This window comes from Pagrus pagrus (assembly GCF_965226575.1).
Source record: "Pagrus pagrus genome assembly, chromosome: 14".
Taxonomy (NCBI): domain Eukaryota; kingdom Metazoa; phylum Chordata; class Actinopteri; order Spariformes; family Sparidae; genus Pagrus; species Pagrus pagrus.
In genome coordinates, this window is record NC_140198.1 from 11,549,887 (window position 1) to 11,565,624 (window position 15,738).

Here is a 15,738-nt window from a genome sequence, read left to right on the forward strand (position 1 = left end):
AGGTGAAAAAAATAATTGACTCCCACACAAAGACATGATTGGTTGTGACAAACAAGCGCTGCTTCCTCTAAACACTCTGCCCGCACATGTGAAGCTAAATTACTCTATAAAGCTCATATAAAAACACTATATTGACCTTTAGTAGGTCGTTTACTGTGTTAAACAAGTAACGTTAAGAATTGCCATCGACTTTTCCAGTTACTTGAGCGAGACAATTATTTTCTGTCTACATATAGAACAACCTGTTGAGCTCCAGGGTCCCACTCCCACCAGACGTTCATTATTAAACTCTTATCTACATGGTAATAATGACAGATTTCATCTCGTCTCTAAAAGCAACATGAAATGAATAAAAACAAATGCAATGCTCAGTTTTGCAGAAAGTTTATTTCACTTTAAAAACACACCAAGGCATACAGTTTGTATAAATTCCAATTTAATATTTATATTTCCTCTTTTTTTGTCGGGAAAATGATTAAGAAAAGTGCATAAAAGTTTATTTACTTGAAACATATAATAAAAATAATAGGAATCCTTTGGCAGTTAGCAATTACAAATATAGATATCATTTTGGTTATAAAAACACAAAACACAGAAAAACAAGGCATTAATGGTATTATATTTGTGCTAAAAAAAATATAATCAAAAAATTAATGTTTTAATTTCTAAAATTTCACGTAATTACAACATACAAGCACTGATTTTTAACTGAAAAGTACAGGCTGCCCTCTAGCTTTATGCTAACACTTATGCATACGCTGTGTTGAATGAAAGTTATGAGTCTTACAACCATCAGCTCATTAAAAAAAAAATCTGTTGCTGTTGTCTTCCATGAGGGTAAGTTATGCTAATAATAATTATTAAAAATAATAATAAGAAGAAGAATAATTCATCTGCTGCTCATTTGCTTTAGATGTTTACATGTAAACAGGAGAAGAAGTGGTTCAAAACACTACTTTGTAAAACACGTACATTGTTCTGATATGTGTTCGTATCATATTGTGTGACACAGGAAACTGCCAGACTTGGCTACATACCATTTATCTTTTGAGCATCTCACTTCTAACTGATTTCATTACCTTCACCCAGCACTTTGTATGTTAGCACACAGCGTCAGAGCAAACAATCAACAATGAACACAAACAACATTTCGGTCCCAATGTTCCCATCACTTCGTGGGTAATCGCCCAAATATCAAACAGAATATTGAATGCCTTTTTCCTTTATGTAAAAATAAAACAGACAAAAATAATGACGATACTGTATAAATGGCTGTTAGACAGTGTGCAGGCGCTCCATCTCTACTTGTCGCCACAGGTGCTGCAGAGGATGTCTTTGCCCTTGGTTACGAAACGCTTGTTGGCCAGACTGAGGGAGCATCTCTTACAGTTGAAGCAGTATTCATGCCAGGAGCTGCCCTCGTAGTTCACCACGTTCACTCCTTTACCAAAACCTGAGAAGAGAGGACTTATATTAGAAAATATCATTAACTATATCCTATTTACTTTTTTTTTTTTTTTCATCTGTGTTTTAGAACAACATAATTCTCAGTTTGAATTTCAAGCAACCTGTGATGGGGTTTTGGCAGCCGCTGCATTTCTTCGCCACAGAGCTCTTGTAGCAGTCGACGCAGAAGGCCTGGTCCTGGTGGTTGGTGAAACTCGTCCCTGCCAGGGGCTTTGAGCAGGAGCTGCACACGAAACAGTGGCTGTGCCACGGCTGATCCTGGTAGTTCACTCCTCCAGAGGTTATAGGCTGGAGATAGATGGAGGAGAAGAACAGCAGTATTACCACAGCATTTGTGTTAAAGTCCTTCCGACAACCTTGAAAAAGTTTATCATATCCAGTTCAGGTTGTTCATGTTCAACTCTTGCTTTAAGGAAGAATAAGAAAAGTCGGTCTGTTCTTGTTTTGAAAAGAAAAAACAAACCTTTTTGCAGCTGACGCAGTGTTTGGCAAACTTCTTGTCATAGCAGGGGCTGCAGTACACGTCCGTTCCTTTGGAGAGGAAACTCTGCGATCCTATTGGTCGCTTACAGTTGTAACAGGTGAAACACTCATCGTGCCACGAGTTGCCTTTGTACTCCACACTCTCTGTGCCTGCAGAAGGGGGAGATTTATTAGGTCAAAAAAACAGGTAATGAAGGCAAGTTGGCTCTCAGCGTTAAGGCTCAACTCGACTGTAAAGCTCAACATGAGATATTAGAAATAATCACGCATGATAGTGGCAAAATTGTATAAAACGTTATGGGGTTTTTACAAGGGTTTGGTGCCATTATTGTAGCTGATTTCGAAGAATTCTTACTGCTATTTTTAGTTCCAACCCTAAATCTGCATATTTCTTTAATTAAATTAGTTTATTAGTTTTATTAAGTCTTCTGTAGGGTTTAAAGTTGGTTGTCTTACCAGCCAGTATGGGTTTATAGCAGCCGTGGCAGCGTGGAGCGTCCTCTTTGGAGCAGCACTTCCCACACATGATGCGATCATCCTTGGTGCTGAAGGGCTCCTTGGCCAAAGGCTTGTAGCACTTTGCACAACGGAAACACTCCTCGTGCCAGTACCGGCCCTTATGGCTGAGCTCCTGATGGAGGAAGGAGGGGAGAGTTTGATGAGAGGTATGTGGGGGGGAAATACATGCGGGCAACACAGACCTGATAACAAGTACATGCATGATAAAGCGCACCTTTGATTCCACAGGGATGGGTCGATGACACTCGGCGCAGGTGTTGGCGCAGAACTTGGTGTGGCAGCGGACGCACACCGGCTTGCCTTCGTTGCGGACGAACCTCTTTCCCCCGAGGTCCTCCCGACAGTAGAAACAGTGTGAGCTGTCAGACATCGTCACGCCGAGGGAGACTCAGAACTGCAACTAATAAAGCAAGACGAGAGAAAAGGTAAAAATCCTGCTCATCATGTAGGAATCATGTTAAAAACAATGCTGATTTTACAATGTTGTGTTTATTTATACATTGTGCAGTTAAATGCTTTGTGCCTCCCCTGATATTGTGCTTGACATAAATAAACTAATATCAATGACCAACAATGCAATATACAGTATGAAAGAAAAGAAAAAGTACACACAAAAGGAGAGATATGAATTTTATATCTTTCTTCCAACACAGAAAACTACTGATAACGCCACATAGGGGCACTGTTGGTTGCTGCACAAATAGTGAACAATTAGGGTTTGGTCCTTTTACCACTTTAAAGCTTTGTTTAAATGTCACTGTATTGTTTGGTACACTTTAGAGTTGTTTGTAACACTCATCAGCTGCTCTTGAGGTTTGAAAAGTTTAGCTGAAACCACCACATAGAGGTGCTGTTGTCCCACTACATGTGGGACTCAAGCAAAATTAAAAATATTATTTAATATTTACTGCTGCATTTCGCTGATAAGATTCCCTGCTCTTGAGTTTTAAATATTTGTTTTGTGAGAGAACCTAGCAACCAGGTGCACGTATCTGTTTCTGTGTGTTTGCGTATGTGCATAACATCCACGTCCTCACTCATACATCTTATCTCTGCCTGACAAAACAGCTCATACAACTGATAACTTGGACAAAGAAGCTGGTATCATAGGCAGACAAATGACTAACGACACAAGTCTGGATCGTGTACTCTGATGAGGGAATTTAAAATCTTATTTCCTGTTTTTGAATCAGATTCTGGCATTTTCACATATACGTCCCTGCCAAATCTATTTTATTGGGAAATAAAATACAGTTTGCACAACATGCAGTGTGGAGTTTAACCATCAAGTGATTTATTGTTTCAGGGTTCTTAATCAGCAGGTCAAGAACCTATTTTACGGTAATTTTCAGTGTTTTGCGTTTTCTTTTTGTTTTTTGTTTTTTTTTACAGCAAAATCAATTCAACCAGATGTTCCTAAAACATCTACGTGTTTTTTTTGTTTGTTTGTTTTTTTAAAAATCCCTAAAAACTAAAATGTAATCGGTTAGTCAGAAGATAATCAGGTTCAGTACAGAAAGTGTAATAGTGAGGTTTAATCAACATTTACTCAAGTACTACACTTAAGTACAGATTTCTTGTACTTGTAGTTTAGTTCAGTATTTTCATTTTATGCTATTTAATTTATAGTTCTACCCACTACTATTTCAGAGATTTTTTTTTTTTACTTCACTCGATTTATTTTATTCTACAGTATAACTAATAGTTAATGTTACAAATTAAAGTTTCATGCTAATCAAACAAAAAAGCTCATAAAATATGTTGCCGTTGCTCTAAATTTAACTACCCATCAATGTAAAAAGTTGTTAAAATAAGCTCCACCTCAATCAACTACTAGGGTAAAATGCTGCTTGCAAATAAATGTCTCACTATTAACATTTCCACAATATAATATACAATAATCTCACACTACCATGGGCCATTTTTCTGCGTGATGAACATTTTTATTTTCCATTGATTAAATTATGCTTATCTGTCTTCAGTAGCTTGAATGCAGGATGTGTACTTATAATGGAGTTTATTTTTACATTGTGGTAGTTTTACTTAAGTAAATATTTTGAATACTTCTTACTGTCTACCTTCAGGTTATATTAAAAAGTTCCAAAACTGGATGAAAGACTGAGACTAATTACCGTAAGGATGTCGTAAGCATCCTTATGAAACTGAGTTCTCACACAACAGTCCAAAAATCGCTCTCTCTAAAAGAAGAAAAAACACACACAAACCTCCTAACCATAGACCCAAAATCACCATGTTGTTCATCATAACTCCATCAAAGAGCCGTGATTACAGGGTCAGGATTTCAGAGGGTCAATAATAAACAACACGATGGCAAAATCACAACGACACAAACATAGAAATGTCGAGGAATACAAATCTGTTCACCGGGTTATTTCCCACATCAAGTTCACGCTGGCCGACCGCGAGGAATTCTCCAAAAGTGCTGTGAGAGAGCCGTGTGTGTGTGTGTGTGTGTGTGTGTGTGTGTGTGTGTGTGTGTGTGTGTGTGTGTGTGTGTGTGTGCGTGTGCGCCTGTGTGTGCATGTGTGTAAGGTGAACACATGAAGGAATGCCTGGTATGACTACTGTGGTGAGATCTGGAAGGTTGACAAGTCTTTGACAGAACCTCCACACACACACACACACACACACACACACACACACACACACACGCACACTCCACCTCTTACATGGACCACTCCCTAGCAGACCACTGAAACCTCAAACTATAGCGTTCACCATCCCGGTTGGAGCAGCATGTCAGCACAGATTCATGAGGAAGTTCTGGTTTTGGCACAGGACCGATGTTACCACAAGTTTTGGCTGCATTCACAAACATTCAAATCCTCCTCCTTGTTGTGATTCTCCTCAAACTCTGAGCAAAAATCACAGACGGATCAAGGATTCCTTTTTTTTAGCAAAGGGTCCACAGATGTGGGGGTTTTAATGGTGATGGCTGTCTTTATCAGTCACAGGTGGACAGAGGTAGTCCAGTTTTTAAAATCCTACCATTAACACTCCCTTTTTGAATGTGGAAATCATTATGTAACGGTTTTGGGTTGAAAATAGATTTGTTTTTTTGAGATTCAAGACTTGACCTTCATATTTGTCCTACTAGTCTCTCCTTTTTTGGTCTCTAACAGCTCTTATACAACACACTGTAGGTCAGGCCAACATTCATCTAAAGGTGCACTATGTAGTTTTTTGGGGAAAAAATTTAATCAGAAGAGAAAGGTCTTCATGGACTTGTTTTTAGGCCTAAATAAAACTCTATTTGTTTTCATGACTGAATAAACAAACTGACCCTAAAGAACAACAAACTTTCATCCTGTTTAACTTTGTTTATATTTGGCGGACCCTGCCACCTTTCTAGCTTAAAACAGTGTTCTTATTTTCCTATGAGAACAGCTTGTTTATTCAGTTATGGAAAATATAAATATTTCTGAGTTTGTTTTATTATCTCATCAACAGAGTAAATATTAAAATTCTGGGTTTGAATTTCATCTTCTTCTTTAAGGGGTCCTTTTTTCATTCAAAAAGAGGAGCTAAAATTGTGTTGGTTTTGAAATAAATACAGTTCTGGATGAAAGCCAGGCCATGTTGCTGTGTGTGGCTGCTAAACGCTAACGTCAGCATGCTAACGTACGTGCTAATACCATGCTGACAAATGGCATCGCTAACATGCTGGTACCAAGCAGCAATACTATTTACCTTGTTCGCTATCTTTTAGTTTAGCAAACTAGCACACTGATAAGTAGTTTTGCCCGTTGTGAAATATTGCACAAACTGAAATTACGACCAGATGGTGGCGCTAGATGAAAGTCTGAGGAGTTACTACAATTCATTGGATGTGTGTATCAATTTTAATGCAACTGTTTAGAGCATTTGTCTCAAAACCACATATGTGAACCTCATGTTGGCGCTACAGGAAAAGTAAGGGCCTCAGCAAAGTTGGTAGGATTCATCTTCCCGGGATCATACTGCAAATATCAGCCGAAAATGTTATGACAGTCTAACTTATAGTTGAGATATTTCAGTCTTCTCCAATTAGGTTGATTGACAGATGTTGTCATTCCTGAAGCCCCTTCTAGTATAGCCAAAAATATCATCTGCAGCCCAAACAGGCTGTAGTTAAACAATGTGTTTCTGAATTACGACTCGGTGGCTATTTTGGGTTTTCTTCACATTTTCTCCTCATTCTCTGCCTGCAGATGTATATGCTGACCCCTACTCACGAACAGATGACAGTATTTGCTGTAAATTGTTTTGAACTTTGTCTTCCAGCAACAGAAAACTTAACTTTTTTAAAAGGCATCTGGCTTAAAATACTTATTTTATAGTAAACAAAGCTTCCAGGTCTGAAAAGTGAAGCAGATCCCAAACTGCCCCTGGTTTCAAAAAGAAGTCTGATTGCATGTAAGCTTATGAGCAAATTACTTTTCACTTGATTTATTGCCTCTGTAACCAGTTTTCCTACTGACTGTATGGTCTCAGTCACTAGTTTCAAGTCTTCTTTAATACAGCATGATTATTGGTAATACAGCAAATTATGGTCCTGCTAAACAGTAAACAGACGATGTATTAAGTTATGTTTAAAGTCGCTACTACGGCAACCAGCTAACCCAGGATAGAGGTGATGCAATGGAGTGATGTCACTTCTGGCTCCAAACAACTAAGATGGTAACCGCTGTCAAGCCAAACTCAAGGCTTCAAAATGGTAGTCCACAAACCAATGAGTGACATCACAGTGGCACTATTTCATACAGCCCATGTTTAAAACATCTATTTTTTCCCATGAGAGAATGGTGAAAACTGATAATTAACTCTTTCAATTTAACGATTTGAAATAATTGAAACCAACATTTTAATATAGAAGGAAATCAATCACACCAGTAGCTGATGGCACAACATACAGGAAGTAAAATATTTAAACAGTCCACCTTAAGTCATTTTCACATATTTTAGTTTGTTACCCAGAGCCTGCTGTGTCTGAGGTTAAAGGTGCTGCTGTTAATAAAGCTGATTAAATAACTTCTTTTGTGTCTTGTCTCCTCAGCCAGACAATAAAGCTACAAACTGACACGGACATCATGTGGAGTGGACATACATCTTCCTTTCAGTGACCTGCTAATTCATCACTTATTAATGGAAAAACCAGCAGCTGCTTTATTTGTTGACTGGGCGAGGCTGCTCATCCATCCAGCACTACAAGTCAAGCCGGCCAAAGCCAACGCCTGGTATTTACTTTTTATTTTGTATTCTACTTCCTGTTTCTCCACAAGATAGTGATGACTTTCTGTGCTTTCTGCTCCTGTCTATTCTTGTTTTCCCCTCCACTGGCAGACTGTAGTAGTCCACACCTTCATGAACTGCTGTGTAGGCCTTTAGAGCAGGCAAGTACAATGCTTGTCTACCAGCATCTAGAAAATGTTATCTGATCGGAGGCACACAATGGCTGACAGGAAGCGAGCCAGTGTCCACACAGGTTGCACGAAAATAAATTACACACTGACGTCAGGCGGCTCTGAGGACAGTGTTGCAGCTTGTTTTTGTTTTTTTTCTTGCAATAAATGTTCTCGCTGTGTCACGGCTCGACAGCACGTATACATCATTTTTTCTCGTAGCCAAGCTGCCAATACAAAATTCTTTGTTTGATTGCCATGGAAACAGTGAAATGTGAAATTGAGTTGTGTCACGCAGTCGAAGCTGGAGGCAGCGCTGCAGCCAAGAATAACTCTGTGTGTGTATTTTCTGTTAATCACATTGTGGCGACGTGAATCTGTTCAGGAAAGTCACTCAAAAACCTCGGGCCCTGAGAGTAAACATTTTATCGTTAAGACTTGGTTTTTGGTTTACCCGAGGGTTGGGGTAAGGCCATGTAGTGGTTATGGGTAAAGGATAACACTGGAGTTATTCTACATTTTCCTTACTGTCAACAAATCAACTCAAACAGGAGAAAATTGTGCATTTGTTGGCAACTGTTTAATAGTTTTTTAACATGAATGGAGGTCTACGACACTGAAGAATAAGTCTCCTGCATCCTGGATACAAAGGCAACAAGTTTTGCCTTTGTATCCAGGATGCATCTAAAGTTTCAGCCACTCGACTGTTACAATTACAGCTCGGCTCTCTTTCTCAGAAACCCCAACCTGCTACTCTGCAGTAGATCTGTGGTGTAAAAATAAAACGGGGAGAGGTGACATCATGTAATGTGGACAAGAGCAAAATCACGCACATGTTAAAAACACAGGAGACGGAGACGGCAAAATAAAGAAACGGATGGAAAACAGCCTGGAACAAACACGACCAGACAAACTAAAAATAGTGTATATTGTTTTATAGAGCAACTGCATGTACCCACCATCTGTGTGTGTCTGTGTGTGTGTGTGTGTGTTGGCATTAGCTTATCGCTGAAGAATGTGGTGGAAAACTGAGAAACAGGAAGTCTCCGTCAGAACGGTGGAGTTGGCACAGTACGGCCACACACACACACACACACACACACTTTATTCTCTAATGTAGTGGCTATCACTCACTGTGTTTACACTACCATCTCATTAAAACCTGCAGATTCACAGACTATAAACCCTGGCTGAACTCGTGTTACATTCAATGTGTGCTGCAGGTGTTGACCTCTACTTGCACGCAGACTTTGAAAACACCCTCGCTCTTGAATCATTGACTTGGTATGGCAGCCAGTCCAAAATGTCTCTTAACGAGATATCCTGGCAGTTTAAAAATAGATGAGCGTTGAAACTCTGAATGTAAAAGTTCACCTTATGTTCATGAGCTGAGTTGATGCCAAAAAATGTCTGTTCAACTTGCCTGCCAATCTACATTTCCTCCTATTGGGGTTATAATGTAGATATTGTATAGCGTGCCCAAGTCACACCCTTTCCGGTGGACCCCATGTGACCTTATTTTGGAAAAACCTAGTTTTTTGATCCTGCTTAAATGAACCACACATATGATGTTTGTCAATTTGAAAGATAATTTTCCAGGTCAAAGTTGCAGTTTGTTGTAAATAAAGTCAAATATCATCTAGTTTTGTGTGAAACCTCTCAGTGAACTGCATCGTCTCGCTCAACACACGTCAGCGACAAAATGTACTAAAAAAGATGAAAATCATAATAAATCTGGATTTTGGCATTTTTGCATTAAAAATGACAACAAATGACTGAATGCATATTGATTTGCTTTCTTTTGACTCATCAAATTGTTGTTTAACTTTAAATTAAATAACATAATTCTAAGATTAAGCATTGTGCATCTTAAAATTCATTTAAAAGGACAATAAATAGCTGTCCAAAGTAAATTTAAAATGTTTTTGTCTTTCAGAATGAAGCGACAAGAGATTCAGAGTTTCAGCTATCATCCTAGAAGAAATCCATTGTTGAAGAGCAGCTGCACCAAGATGTCTGAACCAACAAAATACCAGAATGCATTGCAATTCCAACACCCTGTGAGTAAGAGGCTGCCTTAATAAACAGGCTGCATTGTCCACAAACTAGCTGGCTGTGTCAAGACTACTATATACTGACAGGAGCAAGATCGGGCTTCTCAAATATTCTTGGGAAAGTTAACAGAAAACCTTCAGACTAAAACCTCCATTAATTCATTTGAATTAATTCAGCTGAAACAGTCGCTTATTTAGAAGACACAGAACAACAGTAATTTGGAGTCGTGTCCGTCCATGATGATTATTCACCGTTCTTTTAGCTCTGTTTTGGTCTCCACCAACTCCTGAGAGAAATATCTGCCTCTTTATCCATCTATAATTTTGTCATCTTGATTGTCTGAACTGTAATTTTACCATGTCGGTCTATTCTGTCTGTCCTGGTAGAGGGATCCCTCCTCTGTTGCTCTTACTAATAACTGTCTGTTGTACACTAATATATCGCAATTATTCCACATTTGATACGACTCACGATAATACCATATTCCAATTGGATATTCTGAATTAGGCCTCATGCAGAATGAGGCATTTTCCCAATAAGACACATGTGATATGCCAATTTTCGCTTTATAGGAGCAGTCTTTCCATGGATACAGCGCATCCTGAATAAGTTTCTCAGTTGGGGCTTTTACTGACACACTTGAGCTCTGTTCGTTGTCATGGATCCACTGTACACAATCAAACAAGCCAACAGTTTGCAAGGCTGGGGTAGAGATACATGCCACCCAAAAAGGCCACATTTCTGGTCTGAAGGAGAAACGCCTACTTTAAAATGTAATGAAAGTAACTTTGACATTGACCAAGGCCAACCTTTTCAAGGAGGTGGTTGAAGCAGTGAAAGAGGGGAGGCTTGGTTCGCAAGGTTGAACAAGGCTGTCAGTTAAGAAATGTAGAAAATCTAATCTAAAGATCCCAAATGGCACAAGTAGCTCCAGCTGTTCCACTTTTCTGTTTTTTAACGTGATAAACGACATGTTGGGGCACCTTAATTGAGTCCACGGGGCTGAATTTAAACTGAAATAAGAGACGAATAGTCACTTTCATTAGACACGTAAACAGCTTAGTAGGAATATTGTCTTTTTGGGAAGGCTGCACTATTTTCCGCATGTAAACCTGGTCACTAAGGTCTCTTCCATGCCAGTTTTTTCTTATCCGGATCATAAGGCCCTTAAGGCAGATTTGTGATTTATCATATTGGGCTGTATAATTGAATAAATAAATAAATACTTGACCTTAAACCTTTTCACTAAACATAGTCATTTTTAAGTCACTGTACAGATGCCCAACTGCAGCACCATCACACTGGGAGCATTCCCTTCCCCAATTCCAGTCATACTAACTCAAACATAAATACACATCAGTATTTGATACTGAGCAGCGAGTTCAGATAAACATTTGTACTCCGAATCAGCCTACAAAGAAAGATAATTGTTTTATTTGGCTCCGGCTGGTGAGCCACATTCCAGACGGTGGAATAAAGCCGATACAACAGATCCGAGTCTTGTAGAGTGGGGTTGAAGAAACGCAGCATGTCCCGCTGCAACAGGACAGACGTGATGGTTTTACCAGAAGCTGCCGGTTAGCTCTACGTCAACCGTCCTCGCTTTGTCTGCGCTGCTCTCTCCTCTCCCTCCCTCTGTTCTCGAGTCAGTAACTGAGACGTCTTTCAGAACGGAGCAGCTGACAAAACTGGAAACCTTCAGCAGCAGCGATGTATGGCTAATTTCCATTACCATGAATATCTATGACATTTTCCCCGTCTGTGTGTGTGTGTGAGAGAGACAGAGAGAGAGAGAGAGACACACCAGCCCGGTTGGAGCACCACTGAAGGTCCGCTAACAGGAAGGATTTAACGTTAAAATGATCAGATGGGACATTTAAGCCCTCAGTGCTGCCGTCAGGGGTTGTTTGCTTCACTGTTCCAATCGCCTCCATAAATCTCCAACCAACCAAAATCCCTGAAAATCTCAGCTTCTATCCATTTTTCCAGATTCCTACCCCAACAGTGACCACACCAAACTCTTACTTGAACTGAACCATTTCTAAACCAATGCCAAACATGACAGTGTCCGTATAAAATAATAGGCCTATATATAAATTTCCCTTCAGGGCACCAAACGTTAGATCATTAGTGTAACTGTTAGACCGCAAGGCTGAATGTAGCCACAGATGGGCACCAAATTAAAGGAGAAACCAACACAGTCAAGTGTCTTTGAAGGATATCTCCCTTAGGTTTTCAGTTAGGTTGTAATATGGTGACTATGAACTTTCAATTTTTATTTTTTCTATAAGTTTATATAGCTTAGCTTAGTATTAGGGATGCACAATAAATATTGGGCCTATGGGGAATTTATATAATTGGCTAGTGATGCTGGAGCCGATAAAGTCGAATTTCTTTCATTGACTTAATAAATGCAGCATCCACACACTCTGATACTGATGCAATAGGTGACAGTACGCACCTTGAAGTTGGTTTACAATCCACCGATTAAAACAAAGAAGAAGAAAGACAAGCACAACGCACTCATGGGTAAAACCACTTAGTAGAGACGAGAGAGCCACTGCAATTTGCAATACATGTTTCACAAGGGCTCAGAGAAGAGGGGAAAGTCCACAAGTTTTAACACGACACATCTTATGAAAACTAGAGTATTGAATCATCCATCTTGCTCACTACATCTTCACATTTCTTAACCTCGGGTGTGCATTAACTACGGGTTAGGGACCCATGAGAATAAGGTAATTATCAGTTAAAAGATTCTAATATCTATGTATTGGCAGATACACACACGTTTCTTGAAATGATCCCTTAAATGTGGTTATCGAACACTGACAGCATCTTTTTCTGCATTATTATCTAAAAAAAACAACTATTTTTGGCCAATATTAGCCAATAATACCAATTAAAACATATCTGTGACATTTAACCATTTAATTGTTCGGGCTCCTGCTGCCCCTTTTCTTGTAGACATCTTTACGGGCTGAGATGCCCCAAGCATATAGCTATCTAGCTTTAACTACTACTCTTTCGCAAAACGGTACAATACAGCTTTTGTTCTATCAATTTCACAACCGCTGATTCACACAGGCATTAAAGGCTGCAGGTCATAGATAACACACTGCCAAATTTCTCAATCCAAACCTACCTTACCTTGTCAGCGCTGTAAAACTCCACTTAAATCTCCTTTGATAAAGTTGAACATTGGGGATCTATGAAAAGAAAAACGCAGTGCCTCTACCCCATTTACATTCTCTCTTATTAAAATCACAACACGCAAAACACAACAGGGAGTTACTCGACATGAAGTCAGACAAGTTGCATAAAGTTTTATGAGCCTGTGATGTATTTTATGGGAATGAGCTCATGGTAATTTCTTTAACATGCAGGCAGCAGCTTCAAATCAGACTGCAAACTCTCTACAGCCCTCTGCTTTGTACGTGTGTGTGTGTGTGTGTGTGTGTGTGTGTGTGTGTGTGTGTGTGTGTGTGTGTGTGTGTGTGTGTGTGTGTGTGTGTGTGTGTGTGTGTGTGTGTGTGTGTGTGTGTGTGTTTTACACATGTTGGTCCTGGTCTGCTTACTGTCTGTGCGTTTGTGCATGCGCTGCTAAAAAATCCTGCAAATTCTTCCAATCGACTGTTAAAATCAGCGACACTCAGCCCTCAGATGACATTTCACCCCAGTTGCAACACGGCTGAAGTCTTTACAGGTATTTCACAATGTCCGACATCTTTCCTTCCTCTTTCATCGTTGATTTTTGGTAATTTAACTGACATTTTTTTCAGAAATAGAGAAAAATAGGAAATCTTCCTTATGTCTTTCTTTTGTCAGAAAATTGTGAAATTCGATCTTTCCAAAAGCTAAAGGTCACATCCTCGGATGTTTTGTTTTAGTATAGTAAAGAAACCAGAAAATATTCACCTTTTAAAAGGGAAGGTTTATCCAAACTTTAAAATTCTGGCATTATCTACTCACCCACATGCCGATGGTAAAATGGATTAGGGTTAAACCAAAGTTTCGTTCACACAGCAAAAAAAGCATCGCAGCATTCTCCTAAATAACTAAGGTGGATGGGGACTTTTTAAAAAACAACCAAGAAAAAATAAATAAATAAAAACATTAAACGGCTCCATGCAGCTAACGGTTTAAGACGATTTTGTCTTAGAGGGGTGTAAATCACGTCTTTTTGTTTAAAAATCTATTTGGGATCAGTTTGGGAGACTTGAATTATGCCGTGATATATTAAGTTATGTCATTTTATGTTTTGACTTCGGTTGCTTTTATGTTTTAAAACAAGTTCCCATCTGCTTCAGTTGTTTAGGAGAATGCTGCAACGCTGTTTTGCTGTGAAGCTCCAGGAATGTTTTGTTGACTACAAAACCGCACCCCACTTTTCATCAGCACGAGGGTGAGAAGACAGAGATCGAATTTAAAATTTTGGGTAAATTTTCCTCTGAAAAGGTGAATATTTTCTGTTTTCTTTGAGCTGATCCAACGCTTTTCACAATTGTTCTCGGCATAACGGTGAGCAGATTGTGACTGAATTTTCATTTTTGGGTGAACTTTTCCTTTAAGTGGCTGGATTCAGGCAATTTTGGCTTTTTATATATATATATATATACATTATTAATATAATAAATAGTTGGCAACTAATCAATTAATTGTTGCAGCTGTAGTGTGTAAGAGAGATAGAGGTCAGTTGCAGGTGTTGATCCTGAATTTATACTTCACAGCTGCCTGCAGAGCCAGAACTGAAGCCAGATTCATCACTTACATGGACACACGGACACACACACACACACACACACATACAGGACAATGAAACATAGCAGTACAGGAATTTTAATCGACCTCTGTGATGCATTTTTTGCCTCAGTGGTTCCATCACTGGGCGAAAAAAAGGAGACTTCCTAACTGGAAACAGATTTCAGGAGCAGTCCAGGCTTCTACAAGTCAGCATGTAACTGTAGCTCACACACACACACACACACACACACACTTACAGGAGACTGACAGACAGACAGCCAACGCCCCAGACAACTTTAAGACTTATTTCCTCTCCGGATATCAAAACACAGCTTTGCAAGTGAGATGTGTATGAAGCCATAGGATGTGAGAGGGAGGAAGACAGTTACATGCTACTGTACATGTGTTAGAGAGAGGCATGCTGCGTTCAAGTGACCAGACATTTGAATCGATAACTTTATAATAATGCTCACATATTAACAGTGGGCCAGGAAAATAAAAGATAACACAGAGTTTTAGGCGTCATAAAAACCTGTGTGCTCAACTAACCTACAGCACAGCCCCTGCAGAAACTGGTCCGCTTAGTCTGAAACCAGTTTGAGAGGAAACCGGTTCTGGTTGATCTGTTACAGTCACACACAGCGGTGCTCAGCAGCTAGCTTACCGGGTTCAGGGTGATGGCTGCCGCGGGGAATGAGCGGCTCTCTCCGGGCTGTGTGCGAGCAGCGGCACTCCGCTTTAACCAGACCCTCACACGTTTTAAGTACTGCCGTCTGCGCGTGCGTCAAGCTCGACACCAGGCAACCAGGCTCACACCGGAAATATGATACCTCACCTTCATAATAAAATAGTGCCCGGAAAGAAGCGGGGTGAGTTTGCCTTCAAAATAAAAGTAACTGTTTGAAGGGCGAGTGAAGAATTGAAGAATGAGTACTTTTACTTTATATTTATTATATATAATTTACATTTATTACACTGAATATCAATGAGAATATAAATTCAATTCCATAATATAATTATTAGACAGGAACTTGTCTTTTCTCTTTGTAAAGACCGGAAACAGCAGGTG

The 15,738-nt window shown here is 39.5% G+C and overlaps 1 protein-coding gene across 1 annotated transcript; it reads right to left on the minus strand.

Annotated features, from left to right (window-relative positions):
- Positions 1–367: 367 nt before the first annotated feature.
- Positions 368–15,459, minus strand: LOC311269293 (four and a half LIM domains protein 1-like). Its single transcript, XM_084373365.1, has 6 exons — positions 15,334–15,459; positions 2,684–2,869; positions 2,407–2,581; positions 1,931–2,100; positions 1,569–1,755; positions 368–1,453 (listed from the first exon to the last, which is right to left on the minus strand). Exons 2-6 carry the CDS (start codon positions 2,837–2,839, stop codon positions 1,302–1,304), a joined length of 840 nt encoding a protein of 279 aa, XP_084229491.1. The 5' UTR covers positions 2,840–2,869; positions 15,334–15,459; the 3' UTR covers positions 368–1,301.
- Positions 15,460–15,738: the final 279 nt, after the last annotated feature.